The sequence below is a fragment of the Marmota marmota genome, unplaced genomic scaffold, assembly GCF_001458135.2.
Source record: "Marmota marmota marmota unplaced genomic scaffold, marMar, whole genome shotgun sequence".
Taxonomy (NCBI): Eukaryota; Metazoa; Chordata; class Mammalia; order Rodentia; family Sciuridae; genus Marmota; species Marmota marmota.
Window position 1 is genome coordinate 28,068,422 of NW_026000229.1, and position 20,866 is coordinate 28,089,287.

The 20,866-nt window shown below is 39.5% G+C and overlaps 2 protein-coding genes and 1 pseudogene across 4 annotated transcripts in view; 1 reads left to right on the forward strand and 2 right to left on the reverse strand.

Moving 5' to 3' along the window:
- Tmod3 (tropomodulin 3) overlaps nt 1-2,658 on the reverse strand; it is a 73,211-nt gene extending 70,553 nt beyond the window's left edge. The window contains exon 1 of the mRNA XM_015480652.2: nt 2,458-2,658. The gene's annotated coding sequence lies outside the window, so the exon portion shown is untranslated. The remainder of the gene's footprint in view (nt 1-2,457) is intronic.
- Nucleotides 2,659-4,904: 2,246 nt separating this feature from the next.
- On the forward strand, nt 4,905-6,360 carry LOC107137793 (annotated as a pseudogene).
- A 6,544-nt stretch (nt 6,361-12,904) lies between these two features.
- Nucleotides 12,905-20,866, reverse strand: part of Tmod2 (tropomodulin 2) — a 53,064-nt gene continuing 45,102 nt past the window's right edge. For all 3 annotated transcript variants that reach the window (XM_048793610.1, XM_048793612.1, XM_015480653.2), the window contains one exon: nt 12,905-20,856. In XM_048793610.1, the coding sequence (XP_048649567.1) occupies nt 20,822-20,856 (35 nt within the window). In that variant the 3' untranslated portion in view covers nt 12,905-20,821. The remainder of the gene's footprint in view (nt 20,857-20,866) is intronic.

Consider the following 20,866-nt stretch of genomic DNA (forward strand, 5'->3'; position numbering starts at 1 on the left):
TTTTTTTTTTTTTTTTTTTTTTAGCATTTCTGGGATCAAACCCAAGGCCTCATGTGTTGTATAACTGAGTTACATCCTCAGCCCCTCCAAAAACCTTTGCTTAGAGCGAAACAATAATTGTAATGGAGTTTGACCTATATGTATTTAACTTCAGGTGAAATTATGAATTACAGAGTAATGGGCCTATTGGTCTACCACAAAGATTAAAGAAAATGAACAGTAGGTTAATAGCATCCTCAAGAACTCAAATTTTGTTCTGTCATGCCTAGTACAGGGCTTGGAATGATATATGTGGCCAATGTTTCCTGAATTAATAAAATAAATGATTTTTTAAAAAATCTAAAAAGGCCAGGATGGGCTGGACTTGGTGGTGCATGCCTATAACCTCAGCAGCTCAGGAGGCTAAGACAGGATAATGGCAAGTTTGAAGTCATCCTCTAATATTTGGTGAGGCCCTAAGTAACTTAGTGAGGACCTGTCTCAAGGTAAAAAACAAAAAGGGCTGGGAATGTAGCTCAATGGTAAAGCGCTCGTGGGTTAAATTCTTGGTTAAAAAATAATAATAAAACAAAAACAAAAACCTGGGGATAATTGTAGGGTCATATGGACCATCAAACTCATTTTAAAGATGAACAAGCTGGGTGTGGTGGGGCAGGCCTGTAATCCCAGCAGACTGGGAGGCTGAGGTGGGAGGATCATAAGTCCAAAATCAGCCTCTGCAATTTAGTAAAACCCTAAACAATTTGGCCAGACCCTTTGTCAAAATAATTTTTTTTTTTTTTTTTTAGAAAAAGGGGGGTGGAGTGGGGATGTTAGCTCAGTGGTTGAGCACCCTGGGTTCAAACCCTAGTACCAAAATAAATAAATAAATAAAGAAGAACAAGCTAGAAATCCTGAGGAGTGCTAAAGCAAGAAAGCTACCAGAAGGGCTTGGGGTTGTGGCTCAGCAGTAGAGCGCTTGCCTAGCACCCAGGCCCTGGGTTCGATACTCAGCACCACATAAAAATAAATAAATAAAATAAAAGTATCGTGTCTAACTACAACTAAAAAATAAATATTAACAACAACAAAAAAAGCTAGAATGTACAGGAACTCACATTTTAATTCCCTTTTTGTTCCTCTGAAAGGACTGTTAGGGGATTCTAATTATTTTAATGACTGTGGGCTCTTAAAGAAGTGACAGGGTAAAAGGTGCTTAGGCTCCCAACTAGGTGGCACAAGCCCATAAGAGACTGGGAAGGCTGAGGCTGGAGGATATCAAGTTCAAAATCAACCTGGGCAATTTGGTGAGACCCAGTCTCAAAATAGAAACTAAAAAAAGGCTGGGTATGTAATTTAGTAGTAGAATGCCTCTGGATTCAATCTCCAGTATGCGTGTATTGGCAGGGCTAGGTTAGTGGGATTAGAAAGAAGAAACTAACAAAAGTGAGCCGGGGCAAAACTTTTTCCAAGACTAATATAAATTTTTGATAGGCCAATTCATTAATCAATTTAATCTGCCAAAAAATTAATCTGAAGGGTTCTCAGAATAAGAAACACGAGCTGCACGAAAACGTTACAATCCAAAGGAGACGGCACATAAGTAATTTAAATCTCCACAGGTTTATTTCCTGTTTAAATGTGACTTCCTAAGTTTTACTGCATGACTTTTGATTTTAAGAAAAGACAAGAGCAAGTTGAAACGCTATTTTTAACTAAACATTAAAAAAAAAAAAAAGGAAAGAAATTAGGAGGAAAAAAAGACATTGCGACTGTTTCCCATTTCTGTTTGTAATCAGAATGCAGGCTTGCGGAAGAAATACACCAACTTCTGTAAGCAAAAATATAACGTTTCAGTCACGTCCTCAAAACAAACCAGCACACGAACTTCACAGCCGGACCCAGCTGTGCTGCACGAGAGCCAAGAATTTATTCTAAGACAGAACAGATCAAAACTATGAATGCAAGACGAGCCAGATTTCAATCACAAAAGGGTGTGCCCCAAGTCTGTCTGATTTTTGTTTTTCCTCCTACTTTCAACAAGCAGAAGTCTTTGAAGGAGTCTTGGAGAGAAAACCCTTTAAATTTCTAGTCCCCAAGTCTCTCCCGGATGGAGAGGGGTAGGGGGGGAAGCACCGTGGGGCTCAAGAGCGTCACCGAGTGGCCAGCGACGGCTCCGCGGGAGAAGGGGCAGGTCCCCAACCGGAGGAGGCCGAGCCCGGAGTGATTCATCAGCTACTCGGGCTTCGCGCGCCTCAACCCGCGGGCGACGCCCAGCGCACCCCAGGACCCTACAGCGGTCAGTTGGTTCGAAGCAGCCCCCAGCGTCCCTCTGCTCCCCGAAAGGGGTACGTAGGAAAGGAAACTGGAGACCGGCGACTGGGAAACACAACCTTTCCCCCTTCAGCCACCATGGCCGGTGCGACTCCCTGCCGCGCCCGCAGACGGACTTCCTGGAAAGCACCGGGCTAGGCTTACCTGACAGGCGTCCGCTGGAGCTGTCAACCTCCTTCACGGACCCGCGGGAACTGCCTCCGCACGCCGCTGTTGGATTCTCTGCAGCCGCCAGTCGGCCTGCGCTTGACTCGGAGGGAGTTGCCGGACCCACCCGCCCACTGCTCCCCCAACTCGACCGCGCTGTCGGTGCGGCTGGTTCCCCTCCGCCAGCGACACGCGTGCGCACTCCTGGTTCGCGGAGCATCCTGGGAATTGTAGTTCAAGCGAGAAGGGCGAGGCTCTGCTTAGACCCTGGTCTTTACAATGGGTCAGAGCGTTGGAAACCGCTGTGGATACCAAGGCGTAGCCCGGTGTGAGACAATGCTTTCCTTTCGTGGAAGTACCAACTCTCGACCCTCTGGAAGCTAGAAACCGCATCTAGAGGCTTTTTTGGTAATAGATTCCCTTTTCACTTTGACCTTTCATAAGGAGGCACTCATGGCAGGGCTTCTGTTGTACCCTTGGTTACTAATGCAAGAACTTGACATCAGTTCTTTAAACTTGTCATGAAAGACTGATAGAAAAGTAAAAAAAAAAAAAAAACAAATAGAAGGTGAGGCCCTAAAGGGTCATAAGTCTGGTCATCTCAAGGGCGTGGTCTCCCTTAGACATGCAAATAATATCCTTAGACATGCAAATAATGTCGCAGCTGTGACCACTATCTTCCTAGGCAGTTTCTGCCCCATCCCATCCTCCCATTCCAGCTTCAAATTCTACACCAGGCAGTGGAGTTGGGCTGAAGCAACAGTTCATAGTAGAGGATTGGGGCGGATTACACCTACTTCAGGAGTAGACAATCCCCAAAAGTAATGCTCAGTTTCCATACACCTTTCAAGAATGCAGTCAACGAAGATGAGGACTGAAGTGCCTGCTGCAGGTACATTTCAGCTACACCCAGTGTATGGGAGCTACCTAATGGTTAAATCTCTTCCTGGCATCTACTTCTCCTCAGAGCAGGGTTTACCCTGGGTTAAGTAAACACTTTGGAATTTCATGCAGTTGGCATCCACTAATTCCAATAATGAAGATCCCTGATGATTTGGGTTTTTAAGAAAAAAACCTTGTAGTAAATACTCATAGAAGACTTGATGTTCAATTTTGTAGCCATAGATCTTATTTTCTATAACATCTTAATATGAATCAGTTTTTTAAACATTCCTGGAGATAATAGCTTTCTGAAAGTAATTTCCTACAGAGTTCAGGTTCACCTAATATTTATTGAATACTTAACAGATACCAAGCAGGGTACCAGTATCTATAGCATCTCATTGAATCCTCAAAACTATCCTACAAAGAATAAATTAGTATCCTCCATTTCTACAAATGGGAAAACTAACTCAAAAAAGTTAAATAATTTCTAAAAAAATCACATAGCCAATAATTAACTGTAGATCCAGAAATGAAGCACAAGTATTCTGACTTAAATTCTAGCATGCCTTGTACTGCTGGTTAGACTGATGTGTCTCTTAAATCTCACCAAATTGTTTTAAATAAGATAATATGTGACCACATTCAAGAAACATGAAAAAAAATTCTCGAATACATTTCGGGGAAAATGGTACTCTGTGTGGATGTGATGAATGTTTGAATTCCCTTGATAGTTCTAGGTTTGATTCAAACTTATTCTGGTTTACCAGCAAGTCTGCTATAAATTCCTACTACAGTTTTGGGACACCACTCCTGGGGAAACTGACAAAATGAAGAGTTGTAAGAAGCAAAGCAGCTGGTCATGGTGGTACACACCTGTAATCCTAGCAATTTGGGAGGCTGATGCAGGAGGATTGCAAGCTCAAGGCCAGCCTCAGCAATTTTGTGAGGTCCTAAGCAACTTAAAATAAAAAATAAAAAGGACTGGGGATATAGTTTAGTGGTAGAGCACCCCTGGATTCAATCCCCAGTATCCTCCCTCAAATACACATACACACACACACACAAACACATACACACACACACACACACACATACACACGAAGAAGCAGCAAAGCAGAGGCCCTTGGCATCCTGATTTGGTTTATTCTAAGAAGAGCTTCCCTCTACAATATGACTTCTTTTGCTTCGCTCTTTGATCAGAGGATTTTTTTTTTTTTTTGGTGGGGGGTACTGGGGATTGTACTATGTTGCCCACTGTTTTTTTTTTTAAATACATGACAGCCGTGGAAAGCATTACAATTCTTATTACACATATAGGGCACAATTTTTCATATCTCTGTATATAAAGTATGTTCACGCCAATTTATGTCTTTATACATGTACTTTGTTGTTTTTTTTTTCCATTACAATTCTTAATACACATATATTCCACAATTTTTCGTATCTCTGTTTGTATATAAAGTATGTTGACACCCTATTTAAGTCTTCATACATGTACTTTGTATAATGATGACCATCACATTCCACCATCCTTGCTAATCCCCTACCACCTCCCTTTCCCTCCCACCCCTCTTCCCTATCTAGAATTCATCTATTCCTCCCATGCTCTCCCTCCCTACCCCACTATGAGTCAACCTCCTTATATCAGAGAAAACATTCTTGCCCACTGTTAACTATAGTTAGAAAATACAACTCTTGAAGAAGAAAAGGAAAAACCTGAATTTTTATTTACACAAATAAGTGGTAAGACTACTAAATGCCATTGATACATTAAAAAACTGTTCCCAAATATTTGCTTTCTCGAGGAACTGGCATCTCTACCCACTGCTATGTGGCTTGCAGCACTGCCCTTTTTGGCATTTTCAGGCTTGGCTGACCTAATGATAGGTTTTTCCTTCCCTCTTTTAAACAAATGTCTTATTATAATCTCAAACCTTGCTTTAGCCACTGAAATGTAAGTGGAGGTGACAGTAGGATCATTCTGAGTAGAAGCTTTAAGAATGATTGCTGGTCTTTTTGTGCTACCCAGGAAGAGGTCCCTCTGGTGGCATTGCTCTTGATTCCCATTATAACTTAAAGGGACACTGTCACAATGTCTGGAGCCCTTGACATCCTGCAAATGAAAGAGGAGGATATCCTCAAATTCCTTGCATTTCCAGATGGAAGAGTATATATTCTAAAAAAGAAAATCAATGGCATATACTTCATAAGTCTGAAGAAGACCTGGGAGAAGCTTTTACTGGCACCTTATGCCATTGTTGCCATTGAAAACCTGCTGACATCAGTGTCGTATCCTCCAGGAATAATGGCCCGCTGGCTGTGCTGAGTTTGCCACTGCAACTCCTATTGGTGCTTCACTCCTGGAACTGCACTAATCAGATCCAGACAGCCTTGTGGAATCCACATATTCTGATAGTTACTGATTCTAGGGCCTACCACCAGCTTCTCACAGAACATCTTATGTCAACCTGCCTATCATTGCTCTGAATGGACAGATTCTCCTCCATATTTTGTGGACATTGCCATTCTGCACAATAACAAGGGTGCTGACTCTGTGGTCTGATGTGGTGGATGCTGGCCCAAGAAGTTCTGCTCACATGTGACAACATCCTCAATGAACACCCATGGGAGGTCATGCCTGATCTGTACTTGTACAGAAATCCTGAAGAGATTGAAAAGGGCGAGCAGGCCACTGCTGAAAAAGCTGTGACTAAGGAGGAATTACATGGTAAACGGACAACTTCGGCTCCTGAGTTCACTGATGCCCAACCTGAGGTCACAGACTGGTCTGGAGGCATGCAAGGTGCCCTTTGTGCCTATTCAACAGTTCTCTGCTGAAGACCTGAGCACCAAGCTAGTCCACAGCTCCTACTGTTTGGGACATGAAGTGGGTAAGAACCACCACCAAGTGGACTTGAGCTGTTCTTCTTCAGACACTTAAGCAAAATGGAAACAAGGGTATGGAAAATAAACACCAGTTTCTAAAAAAATTTAAAAAAGTAATTGCTGTTTCTCACTAGGGTACCTATTCTTTCCCTACACTAAGAGATAAAACATGTTCTCAGCAGAGGCTGGACCTTCTGCCCGAGTCCTAGAATAAGAAGGCATGTGAGTCAAAGCTTCAACCAAATACAGGAGTTGACCTTATAATGTAAGAAAAAGCCATTGGAAATTAGGTTTGTTTGTTACCTACTTTACTTCTGCAGTGCCTGATCAAAGAATGATGATACTCTGAAATATAAGTGGTATGGTATCCACTTCTGCACTTCTTACATCAAGTAATGGAAAACAGTTTTCAATATACAAAAGAGAATATCTGAAACCTTTAGGTAAAATATTTGAATAAGAACAGAGCATGGTTCTTAGTTGTGTTAAACAACTTTTTGTTAAGGTGACTAAAATACCTGAGCAAAACAACTTAAAGGAGAAAAGATTTACTTTGGCTCACAATTCAGAGGTTTCAGTCCATGGTCAGCTGGCTCCTTTGCTTTGGGCCTAAGAAGAGGCAGAATATCATGGAGGAAAGCTGCTTCATGGCAGCCAAGAAATGTGTGTGTGTGTGTGTGTGTGTGTGTGTGTGTGTAGGGAGCAGACAGAGACAGAGAGACAGAGAAGGGGAGGAGAGGAGCCTGGGGACAAGACACCAAAAGATAAAATTCCTTCAATTAGGTCCCACCTCCTATAGTTTCCACTACCTCTCCATAGTCCATTCCGCCGGGATGGATAATCCTTTGATGAGGTCAGTGTCCACAGGAGTCAGTCACCTCCTAAAAGCCCCAGCTCTGACCATTGCTGCATTGGGGCCTAAACCTTCAACATATGAGCCTTTGGGGACATTCCATATCCAAATCATAGCATGGTTTACAGGGTTTCCTTAAGTGAAAGTGATTGATAGATAAAATGACACTTAACAGGGTTTCCTTAAGTGAAAGTGATTGATAGATAAAATGACACTTAACTCTACCTAATGTATTTCAAGCCCTAAGTAGTGTTATCTTAAAGCTGCCAGCCAGTGTAACTCATAAAGCATGTGTCACACTGAATCATCATACGCAAATTAATGCCAGTGGCAATTTTCTTGTTATCAAATGGTTCCTTCAGGAAATAGTGTCCTTGTTATACTATGTTTCTTTTTTGTTGTTGTTATTTGTAAAAACATGTATTTTTGTATTTTATAGGACAGTTGAGAACACTCAAGCTGTAGACATAAACTTGAAATTAAATGGTAAAGGTTTTATTATGGGGACTTGGAGTTGAAGAGAAAGGTTGGCTAAGACACCATGTCTGGGTACACAATTTTATAGAAAGAGTTCAAGCAATTTTTGTGACCTGAAATGCCCTTCTCCATCACCCCATCTCTGCCTGTTAAATGCCTCCTTGTGTTTCACGTTCAACTCAAATGTTTATTTCTTCTTCAAATTTCCCTAAGCCATCAGCTGGAATTAATTTTGCCTTTTTGCATATTTTATACCCCAGTATGCCTCTTCTAGAGATGCACTTAATTCACCCTTCAGCCAAATGCCAAAGGGCTGAGAATCAAAAGCACTCCAGCTGAAGCTAACACTGATGACAAATATCACTACCAAAGAATGAACTTCTAGGAGACACAAATAAACCTAAAATGTTGGGCTGGGTATATAACTCAGTTGGTAGAGTGTTTGACTTGCATGTACTATGGCATGGATTCAATCCCCAGACCACACACACACACAAAAAAACCCTAAAATGTTGTTTTGCAAAGATATTAATTTTTATTTTAATATCATTAAAATATTATTGCTAAAAAAAATTAACACTTTGTATAGAAACAATAATTTCCTAGAACCACCTGCTGTTAGACTCTCCTGGAGTCACCATAAAGAGCCTAATTTCAGCCAAGGAGAATACATGAACATGACTCATGTTCTAAATGGAATGAAATAAGAATTAAGTTCAGGTTTTAAAATAGTAAATACTAGATAAACCAGATATTTCCAGAAAGACCAGTGTTATAATATGATGTGACCTCTTCTTCCTTGTATGACTTACATTTTTATAAACATTGATTGGTTCAAAAGGATACGCTACTCTTCCTGAGTTATCTAGTTAATATAGCCCCTCTTTATGTTTGTAATGATGATGAATTTATTTCCCTATTTACTTACCTAATGAAGAAATTTCTTTTTTCCTTCTGGTGTTGGTTAGGGATCAATTTCAGGGCCTTGTGCATACTAGTAGCAGATTTTTTGCCAAATACCAAGACTCTGTCTAATGTTACTTAAGATAGAGACAGTCAGGTGTGGTAGTGCATGCCTGTAATCCCAGCAACCTGGGAGGCTGAGGAGGCAGATCACAAGTTCAAGAGCAGCCTCAGCAATTTAGTGAGACCCTGTCTCATAGTAAAATGGAAAAAGGGCTGGGGATGTTGAACCCAGGGCACCCCTGGGTTCAATCCCTATCACTGGAAATTAAAAAAAGAGAGATAGCTTTTAGACAAACACATTCTACTTATTTACATTAAGTTTTTAGTCAGCTAAAATACCAAAGTCTTTATCCACTCAGATGGAATTAAGGGATATTAATATTATAGTTTGGGAGTATTTTGGGGAGAAGGGTATTTTCAGGGTCCTTTTTTTTTTTTTTGGTACTGCGGATTGAACCAGGGATGCTTTACCATCGAGCTCTTTTTATTTCTTATTTTGAAGACAACATATCACTAAATTGCTTAAGGCCTTGCTAAATTGCTGAGGCTGGTTTCAAAGGCTCCTCCTGCCTCAGCCTCCCAAGTCATTGGGATTATAGGCATTTGTTTGGTTTAAAAGTATAAAATGATGGGACTGGGTTATAGCTCAGTGGTAGAGTGTTAGCCTAGCTTGGTTGAAGTTCAATCCCAGCACTGAAAAAAGAAACACACACACACACACACACACAACTAGAAGATGGATTTATGACCTTTTCTTTATTTGTTCTTTTTATATAAATATGACAGTAGAGTGTATTATAATATCAAGGTACTATGACTTCTTTTTTTTTAGAGAGAATTTTTTAATATTTATTTTTTAGTTTTCAGTGGACACAACATCTTTATTTTATTTTTATGTGGTGCTGAGGATCGAACCCAGCACCCCGCGCATGCCAAGTGAGCGTGCTACCGCTTGAGCCACATCCCCAGCCCCACTATGACTTCTTACATTTTAGTTTGTCCAAATATTTTGGAACCTATCAAAGTATTTCTTGTTCATCTCAGTGTCAGCATCACATACAAATAGCTGATACACTGCTAATCAAGACATGTCCAGATAAGAGTCCAGTGGTGGCTACTAAGTCCTTCTAGTTGAAATTTTCACATTTATCATCATTTACTTGCAATAAAGAGTTAAAAAAAAAAAGGGCTGTGGATGTGGCTCAGTGGTTGAGCACTTGCCTCGCATGCGTGAGGCACTGGGTTTGATCCTCAGCACCACATACAAAAAATAAATAAATAAAATAAAGATACTGTGTCCATCTACAACTAAAAAAATATTTTAAAAAAAGAGTTAAAAAAAAGATTGTTTAGTCATCTAACAACTGAGGTACATTCTCATGCAGCCATTATTCCTCAAGGATGCTGAGACTGCCAAATGTTTTTTGCTGAAATCCAAAAATAGTGTGTTCTTTTTATCTTACTCTCAAGATTTCCTGTTATTTATTTTAAATGAACTTATGCTAGCTGTTAGAGATCACTGCTTCACTCCCATATACTTACAAATTACTAAAGTGGTTAATACACTATTTTGAAATTTTCCTCAGAATTAATAAATCTAGTAGTCTATAATCTGTAGAGTCCCCTCCCCACTTCCACCCCTTTTGTGTCATATACCTGTGTGATTTTCTGACATCATCCATTGCCTAGTTCAGTCTCATTTAATCACACATATATCTGGATCCTTCTGAAGTCCTGGTGTTAGGGAACAGACAAATGAGAATGGTGAGAACACAAGGTTAAGAGAATAATTCTGGGGGCTGGGGATGTGGCTCAAGCGGTAGCGTGCTCGCCTGTCATGCATGCGGCCCGGGTTTGATCTTCAGCGCCACATACAAAGATGCTGTGTCCGCTGAAAACTAAAAAAAAAAATAAATATTAAAATTCTCTCTCTCTCTCTCTCTCTCTCTCTAAAAAAAAAAAAGGAAGAGAGAGAGAGAGAATAATTCTGTAAAATGGGTCCACTGTGCTAACCCTCACATGCTTTCTTTTTCAAGAAGCAATTCACCTGCAGCCCTGCCTGGCCTAAGTGGATGGGATGTGTCACATTCCTCAGCAATCTATCTGGTAGGTGCAGGAGAAATCTAGGCCCCAGATAATGTCGGTGGGAGGAACCCAAAAGACTTTTGTGACCAGATCCTGAAACTCTGGGAGATAAGGATAGATCCTCCTAACCATAAAATCTGTAAGAATGTATGGTTAAGAATCCAATTAGAGGGGCTGGGATTGTGGCTCAATGGTAGAGCACTTGCCTAGCATGTGTGAGGCACTGGGTTGATTCTCAGCACTGCATATAAATAAATAAAATAAAGATCTATTGACAATTAAAAAATATTTTTAAAAAATTCAACCAAAGCCAGGCACAGTGGCTCACACCTGTAATCCCAGTGGCTTGGGAGGCTGAGGAGGATCTTAAGTTAGAGGCCAGCCTCAGCAACTTAGCAAGGCCCTAAGCAACTCAGTGAGACTCTGTCTCTAAATAAACTATAAAAAAGGGCTGGGGATGTGGCTCAGTAGTGAAGTGCCCATGAGTTCAATTGCTGGTACCAAAAAGAATCCAATTAGAACTGGTCAGTATGGGCCAAGGTGACCTAGAGTTGCCATGGCAGTGGGTAGTTGAAAGTCTGATGTTACCCTGTTGTCAGTCAAAAGTCAAGAGATGGACCTAGGCAGGACTCTCTGGAAGATTCTCTGGTATCATCCCCAATAAAATTGGGGAAGCATGCTGTCACTCTCCTCTCTGAGAAGACCCACTCACTCCTTGAAAGCATGTCCTTTCCCTTTTCCTATCTCGTCAATAAACTCATGCTAGCTGTTAGAGATAACTGCTTCACTCCCATATACTTACAAATTACTAAAGTGGTTAATACACTATTTTGAAATTTTGACATATCTGAAATCTTTCTGACTTGGTTGCAAGAATTAGGGTTTGGAGTGTGTGTGGGTGGTGCCTTCGGACCTCCTCAGTTTCTCCAAAGGCTCCAGCTCTGTAACACTGGGATGTTTGCTAAAAGATGTGGGAATCTGATTGATCCTGTTCCCAGACTGGTAGGACTGGACAGTGGATTGGTAGCCAGGGTGGACAAGGAGGGGCACCACTTCTTATAGCCATAGAAAAAGGCTGAGCTATCAAAGTGAGAGAGCCAGCCATTACAGTAGAGTCAAATCTGAAAGTAAAAGAGTTACTTCAGAGGGCAGACTGCCAAATCCAAAAGAGGGTACCCAGAGAACAGAGCAAGCACAAACAAGTTCAAGCATCGGGGAGGTAAGGAGGAGCTGAATTAAATGAAAGGGTGGGTCAAGAGCAACTCCTGAGTCAGCTCTATCTTGTTTGTATTTAATTCTCAGAGTGATGAGGGAGGTCCTATTTGCCAGAAAGGGACAGGCAGTGGAAATAAAAGAATGAATAAGACTCATTTGATCCTATTTAAATTCTTGACATTGTCAGCATAAAATGGAGTATTGGGTTGTCGTTATTTATTTGGGCTAGAATTTAGGAAAGTAATACCTAAGTGCTTCCTACATGCTAGGCACCATTCAGTGTGTTTTCGCATGAATCCTCCTCACAATAGTACTGCAGTGATGTAGTACTATAATTGTTTCTATTTTACAGACTGAGGCTAGTTAATTTGTATAAATTCAAAATAACTAATGGAAGTGAGATTGGAACCAGGCAAGTGTGACCCCCTAGTGCATACTTGTAATCTCTATTCATTACAACATCATAGACAGAAAAGGAGAATCATTTATAATATAGAAATATATTTCTTTGTCCAAGAGAAGGTGTAAAACAGCAAATATAGAAATTAGAACTAAGTCCTCTACGTCTTAGACCCCATCATTAGCCTAAATGGTGAAATTTAGAGATAAAAAAATGGGAACATAGGGGTGTAACTCAGTGGTAAAGCATTTCCTAGTGTTTCTGAAAGTCAGGACAGAGTTCAGGAGAGAGGCAGGAAGTGCAGTGTTTCCTGTTTTTCCAGGTCAAGACTTTACTACATAACTTTATTATTTTAGTGTTCAGTGTTAGAAATTCCCAGGAGAGGTTCAAAACACACACACACACACACACACACACACACACACACACACGTCTCTGTATTCCTGTTCCTATTTGTTCTAACAAATTTTAACTGGAAATACATGCATTTTTGTTTTGATAACACATTCCCATTTCTCTTTCTAGCTGCTGGTGGCTGTCTACTTCTCATCTTCTTCATATTAAGGCACTTTACAGTTATTTTTGTAAATGTGCTCATCTAATGTAAGAGCACAACGCCAATCACTTATTTTTAAAAGACGCTGTCTAAAAATCTGCCAGATAAAACCACTCTTTACTTTCACTTTTAAAATTAAGTTTATTATTTCCCAGTGTTCTTTACATTTGCATTTAGAACCATCATTCCAGACACAAATGAATACATTACATCTTCAAAAGCAGAAAGATGTTGGTTAATTAAAACAGTTTACATTTACCTTAGCATTAGTCTGGCTGGTAATTCCAAAGGGCCAAAAATTGCACCTATTGGACCAACTAGGGTCCTAATTATCAGGAAAAAAGTATTTTACACTTCATACATTTTGCTTTATTTCACATTTTCTTTCCACATGATATTCAATTTCACATTTAAAATGCAAATTAGTCTTTTATTTCCTTAATGAACATAACCAATTGTCTAGCTTTGATCGTAAAGTTTCAAAAGAAAAATGAAACCATGTGGATTTTCCAATAATTGCTTAGCCAAATAGCTGTTGCCAATATAAATTTAAACACTTTACAAAAGTATTAGTTCCTTTGTACTCTTCAAAACAATACATATAACAATACACTTAAGGTCACACAATATACAGGCATCTGATCGGGTAAGATATTACAGATCAGTGGCATGCAAATATTTTACATTTTTAAATGCAATGAAAAAATGCAGTTTATTCATTTTCTGGGAAAAATGAAATAAGATAAAGGCTTAATTAAAATATAAATATTATTTTCCATGGTTATAGAGGCTTTTTTCCTTAAAAAGAAAGTGACATAGATAAGAATTTTAAGTCAGAATAATTTCTTAACTAAAGATTGTCACTGGCAACATTTGGTAATAAAATAAAATTACCTCAAAAAACAAATGCATTTTCTATCCATTTGACCATATGGCCAATTCCTATCTATCCACATTTAGATTATTCATAGAAGTTTTAAATCCTGGGCCAGTTTCTCTCAATGCACAGTGCATATTTGATTGGCTTCTCTCTGTTACCCAGTGTGCACTCAGAAAAACAAACACAAATTTTAAATCAAAGCCTACAAAAAACATGCAGTGTTTACTGTGTTTTCTTCTTTGCATTTCCTCCTCTACTTTCCCACTGATTCTGAGGAGGAAAACGTTATTTTAAAATTTCCTTTCTGGTTTTCTTGCCTTTGAAATTTTTTTTTCTTTTTTTCTTTTGCAGTACTGGGGATTGAACCTGCATAGGCTAAGCAAGCGGTCTACCACCAACCTATATCCCCGGCCCTAAAATATTCTTTCTGAAAAGACTGTACATCTAGAACCATTCTGAAGACAATAGCAGAAGAGGAACAAATAATTGTCTGCAGAATGTTCACATCTGTTCCTTTGCACAAAGTCTTCTAGAGAGAAACAGAGCTGCAGTGGAGGCACTATCCACCCACATGCAGACTCAAAGGAAATGATTTAAAATAATGGGGTTGTAAAGTTTTCGAGCTGGAAGGGACCCTCGAGAGCATCTAGTTCACTCACTTCATTTTACAGATGGAATGAAGACAAGATAGATGGAGAGTGTTGCCCAAAGTCACATACAGCTGACATGCAAATCAGTGTTGTTTTAAAAAAAAAATATCACATGGTTGCAAATGTAGCATGACTCTTGTGGGACTGGAGGACAATTACAAGCAACATTTATTAAGCACCTACTGTGTACAAGGCACCTTACCAGATGGTACTAAAGATACAAAGATTGATGAAACACAGTCCCTGCCTCCAAGTGCTCATGAAAGCCCTGTGAGGCCATGCTTTAATCACTTTCTTAGCAAAAATAATACTGACCAGGGCTAAGGTTGCTGGTGATAGGTAACTGCTGCCCCATAGAGCTGATCTCATAACAGGTGGCATTTTCTCCCCTTCATGATCAGAGTTATTGCCTGTTACACAACTGCTAGGCATGAAAATTCTTGGAGCCCTAAGGACAATTTTCTCTCCTAGGCCACTAGTGACACCTTTTAAGTTTTAGCCTCCCCTGCTCCCAGTAGTGACAGGAAGGTAGGAGTGCCCAAGGCCCTTCCCTCACTTCCTAGTCATTGTTTCCTTCCCCCTTGTGTCCAGCCTTGGGCCCTCTTCAAGGATTGTGACCATTTTCCAAGGCAGTGTCAAAGTGACCTAGGAAATTGCCTTATCACATACATTATGCATATATAACACCCACCACCACTACTGACCATCTTTCTCACCTCTGTGTTCAAAGTAAAATAGTTCTAGTCCCCTCCATCACACCCATGCTTCAATTCCCTCTACTCCAAAAGATGTGGAAGATGTTGGTCAGAATCAGATTCAAGAAGCAGTGGACATTAATGATTTGATAATAAAAATGATCTCCCACTTCTGTATAGCACTTTCCAGTTTTATAGTGTTTTCATCCAATTATCTGATTATATTCTCACCACAATTCTGTGAGGTAGTTAGTGAAGATATTATTCCCATTTTATAGCTAATGAGACTTAGGCTTGAGAAACAAAGTGGCTTGCCTAAAGTCTCCCAGCTAAGAAAGCATGAAGCCAAGTGACTAGGTTTCTTGACTCCAAATCCAGTGCTCTTCCCCCTATATAGTCTATAATTGGCAGGCAATTAAATGAATTGCCCATGATCATATACCTGCTAAGTGTTGGTGATAGGATTAGGATTCAGTCTTGAAATCTGTTAATATGATGCCCTTTCACCATACCAACCAGCTGAGCCAATGTGCTCAGAATAACTACCATGGAAGATATCAGAGAAAAATCTGGCTAGCTGATTAATATTTTCTACCTAAGTCTTCAGCCTTCTCCTTTACTGTCTCCCAAGTCAGCAACGTATCCCAAACTGGCATAAGCATAAAACTCTGATACACATACTGTTATTAGCACAGTACCCAGAGTCATATTACACATTTAAAACTTCCAACTGATTTTTCCATGATTGCTGTTACAGGCAGATGGGAAAGAGGTAAGCTGGGCAGAGCTCTGTGTAGCCATTAAACAGATTTAAATCTTTAACTCCCATCCTGTTTCCCCCCTTAGCCAGCACCTCCACTTTTCTAAACTCCTGAACCACAAGGTAAAATCAATCAGATCTAGAATTGGGGAGCAAGAAAACAGTGAATATATCTTAGAGATTCTGGGTACTTTTCTCTGTCTAGTTCCAAAAGGATGATCATGTGATTTGCATGCAGTGAGCTCAGTTGATGCTTCCAAGTGATCTAACCCCTTTGCCTTTTCTTTTAGCTTTAAGGATGGAGTGAAGAGCAGGGATATTTGAAATGAGGAACCGTATAGGGAAATGAGGGACAGTATAGATTTCCACTAGATTTCCTTAATTATCTGTGCATTAAAATGGAAAAGGTGATTACTTCATTAAATGAAAGGCAGAAGGAAGTTTCAGGATCATGACTTAAAACCTGACTCCAGAAACAATTCTTCTCTGTCCGGTTAACATACCACAGAAGCCAGAATTCACTACTTCCTGTTGCCTCCCCTATTTCTGGTGATGCTAAGACTTGAACTAAAGATGGTTTCTACTTTGCAAAAAAGCACTCCTGTCTACTCTACAAACCATAAAACACATATAAAATTATGTCAATCCAGAATTCTCCCTCCACCCCTGCCCTGGGTACTGGGTTCCACTAAACCGAGGAGCACACAACCACTGAGCTACATTCCCAGCCCTTTTTATTTATTTATAACTTTGAGATAAGTTGCGAGACTAGTCTCAAACTTGTGATCCTTCTGCCTTAGCCTCTCGAATTGCTAGGATTACAGGTGTGTGCCACCACACCTGGCTCACTCAGTTCAGGATTCTTGTTTCCTCTGTCTCCTTCACAGTATCTAGGAGAAGGCTGAGCACATCATATCCATGAAAAAGGAAATACCTGCAAATGCTTTTATAAATTCCAAAGGACTATCTTAATTTGAAAGCATGCTGATGCTTCACACTGGTTTTAAGTTTTGAGCATCAAAAATGTTCTCATGGCAGTTATTTAGAGGACAGTGGTTTCCCCAATGCTGGTGTCCTACCAGGGTTTCCATGTGGAAAAGAAGTAGCTGTTCTATTGGTCTGGTGTGCCCGTCTTCCTTCAGGAAAACTGATTTGAGGAGTACAGGCATTGGGATGATTTCTGAGTTTTTAAATGGAGATGGGCTTTTATTGGAAGATGAACTGTGTGCCACAAGATGGGTGAGCTGTACATGCCCCTCTAGGCTCAGGGTATACAACCCTGAGAAGGGGAAGGGAAACAAGGCTGAGAGATAGTGTCTCCCTTCAATCAGATGAAACTAAATACCTCAATACAGTATTTGGTGATGGTTATGTACAAAACATCTACATACAACGTGCCCTACAAAGATGGAAGGAAGGGGCTTGATCACGTTGATGAGGGTGAAATGCTATATGTTTTGGCCAGATGGCAAGATCTGGTGTTGGAACAATGAAATAATTTTAGGCTTCTAATATTTATTTCCTAAGAGTCATCCTCCACACAGTTGTGAAATGTGGTGGTTGGTGACATAAACTACAAGCTCCAGGAAGTAATTTCACACTTAACCTGGGCCTGCAACAACTCTACAAAGGGCAAGGGAAGTGGAGCTGGGGAGACAGCATCTCCCTTCAATCAGTTGTCCAGATGTAGCCAAATACCTAGTTAGATATCTGACAACACACGCGTGCATACGTGCGCGCGCGCACACACACACACACACACACACATATTTATATTATGCCCTCCATAGACATAAGCAAGGGATTCAATCATGCTGATGAGGATGAAAGAGTTTGCATTGTACACTTCAGGCAGATCGGGAGATGTAGTGCTGGACTAATCACATGATTTCTAAACTCCAAAAGTTTATGTCTAAAAGTCATCTTCTACATATGCTGTGAGAGGTGTCTCAGTGATATGAACCCACAAGTCCAGGGGAGTGATTTTACACTTACATGAAACTACACAACTATAAAAGGGGAATGGAGGTGGGCCTGGGGACACATAATCTCCCTACAATCAGTTGTCCAGGTATTACCAAATATCTCAACATAATATCTAGCAAAACACATACATATAAAAATATTTTATATACACTATGTCCCATCATGATGGATAGTAAGGTATTAATTGTGTCCACTATCATGAAAGAGCTTCCACTTACACACTTTGGGCAGATGGAAGATGAAGTCTTAGGCTAATTAAATGATTTGAAAGTCTCCCCGAAATGTATGTTTATCTTCTAATAGTTATCTTCAATATGTAAATGTTTGTGGAAATGTCAACTTTAAAGCTATTTTTATAACACAGGAAAACAATAAGACACTATTATTAGTAATAAATATTTTATCTCATAGACTCTATGATGTCACCCAACTGTTTATAAGTTAAAAAAGAGTGCTATGGTTTTGATAATGTCCTATTAGCTTACTGTAATACTATCAACAACTGTTTATGCAAAAGAAATAGCCATGATCCAATTCTGACTTTTTTTCTTGCTTTTGCTGGGATTTGTCAACAACTGCTTTAGCCCATGGCCCATACTGTGGGGCTGCAGGGAACATTCCACAGGATCCAAGATTTCTTAGGGGTGAAGGCAAGAAACAGAGTAAGAAAAGGAAAAAAGCTTATTTGAGGCATGTTAGGATCTCAACACTTAAAGAGATCTGTAACCAATTCAGAGATAGGAGGAAAGATAGGTAAGGGAAATATTTTTCCTTTTGGCAACAAGGTAACCAAGTGTATGTATAAAACTCATATCCATTTCACCCTGTGGTGTGCTAATGACTGTTTACCAGCCAGCAATCTAGAGGGGGGAAAAGTCCCAGTTTGTAACATAGCACTAACTTCCAAGGTATAACAACTATTCCCACCATGGCCAATCTCAAGCTATAAGAAGTTAATGGTGATGGTGTTGGGAAGAGTCACGCAGTAGCATACTGTAGGCAGTTTTCCTATAATATAACCAACAGATGTAAGTAATCTCAAGATCATAGAAAATAGTAAAATGTGGTATTCTTGAGTATTTATTATTTTTATCTCCACCATAATTTATTTCATTTTATTTGTATGCCATTTAATTTTTAATAATGGCTCTACTGGCCTGGGAGTGTAGCACAGTAGTAGAGTACTTGCCTAGCACATGGAGGTCCTGGGTTCGATCCCCAGCACACACACACATATACACACACAAAGGATGTGCTGAACAACTAGTTTGCAAAATTATTGAAAATTTAGCAATCAGCAAGCCTGTACAAGTTGGCTCCAACATACTACACATACTACATTTAAATGCTTGAGAAGGAAGGAAAAATCTAACTGAAAGCTACCAAATAGTAGTTACTACTTTTTTTTTAGATTGATAAGGAGGTATAGTAATAAACAAAAGGATTTTGAGAGTTCCAAAAAGGTCAGAATGTTCTAATTACTGTGCCCTCAAAAATGTAAAAAATTCTCAAGAAAATGAGATGTTTTAAAGGACTTGAGAGAAAGAGACTTAGGTACTTATAATTCAAGTACATGTCAAATTTATAAGGGATCACCTAAATAGATTCTATGTGCTTTATAAGCCAAATATTATAGTAACTGTTTTTCCATTGACTTCTTTTACTGCTACAAAGTAACTCAGGAACCCTTAGTTATTAGTTTTAGATTAAACTGACCTTCTGCCAGGATTAGCAATCTTTTTAGTTCTAGGTGTTACCTTTATAAGGCTCAGAATTATGGAGAAAAGGAGTGCTGGAGGGAGATATGAAAGGAAGGGAGGGGAGAAGACAGAAAGAGAGGGGGAATCTCCACAGGTGTGCAATGGTGTTTTGAGGCACAGTCTCAGGTTAACTGCACTAAGCGAAGAACTCCTGTCACCTGTCTCCTTACATTTACATTACACTGTTGTACTGTTACATTAAGATTAACACTTACTACAATGCAGTCATCTCAGCTGTATTTTCACAGGCTCTGTATTTGAGATGACAAATACCTGGAGAAGTCATCATTCATATTTCTTCCTGATGTTTGCAAATGTCAGGATGGATCATGACACGTGGACAAAAATCTGTATAATTTACCTGAATACTCACATTTTTTTCCCCAGCAATCTCGTTACACTACAGATAAAGCAATAAACCCTTGTAAAATCTGTCAAACTAATGTTTTCTTGTATATCAGACAATTGATTAAGATATGATTATTTTTTATTTAGGAATGTATTTTTGTTTTAAAATTCTCTCTTACTAAAGTTTAAAAACTTCCTATCATGTCTGGAAAACTCTGCAACGCTTTGAAGTTATCCATTAAAGTCATGTTAAAGATTCAATTTATGTTGAGTGATCAATAAAGGCAGGTGTGCTAATTCATTTCACTACCTGTGAGTCTGATTTAAAGCTATATTTGTGGGTTAATAATCAATTTACACTTCTTTACTAATTGTGTGTTAAAGTGTCATAATGCTGTCTTTTTTTATGAAGATGATCTGCAATCATTTGAACATGTGCATTTAGTGATTCTTCTGGAATTAAGGGAGAATTTGTGCTAAATTGGTCACATTTCCTCACCCAGTGAGAAATTGGCAATACTAATTTTTCATGTGGTAAGCAGAACACTTCTGATGTATTTAGCCTAACTCAAAGCTATGCATGTAAACAGAGATAGGCCTCTATCATAATCACAGTTACAGATATGTATTATATACTAAATTCCTTTCATTGATTAAAAAAAAGTTCATGTAAGAAAACAAGATAACCCAACATGAAAGTGGTTAATAAAGTCAGTCTCTAAGGTCTGTATCAGTCCACTTGTGCTAGTTGCCAGAGGTGCCCATGAGAAAGTAAAACAACTGTACATATGTAAGAATCCCAGATAAATAAGTAGGACTCAAAAAGAATAACAAATTACTAGTTGTATGGTTAACGGAAATGAACAACCTTTGATAAAATGGTCCCACGGGGAAGGAGAAGACTTTGTGTCGGTTTTTAGATGGCTGTGTGGTGAAAGTTCCTCTTTTCTAGTGGACGTTTACCTTCGGTCTCCTTCAACTCTCTTCTTACGAACTAGGTGAGA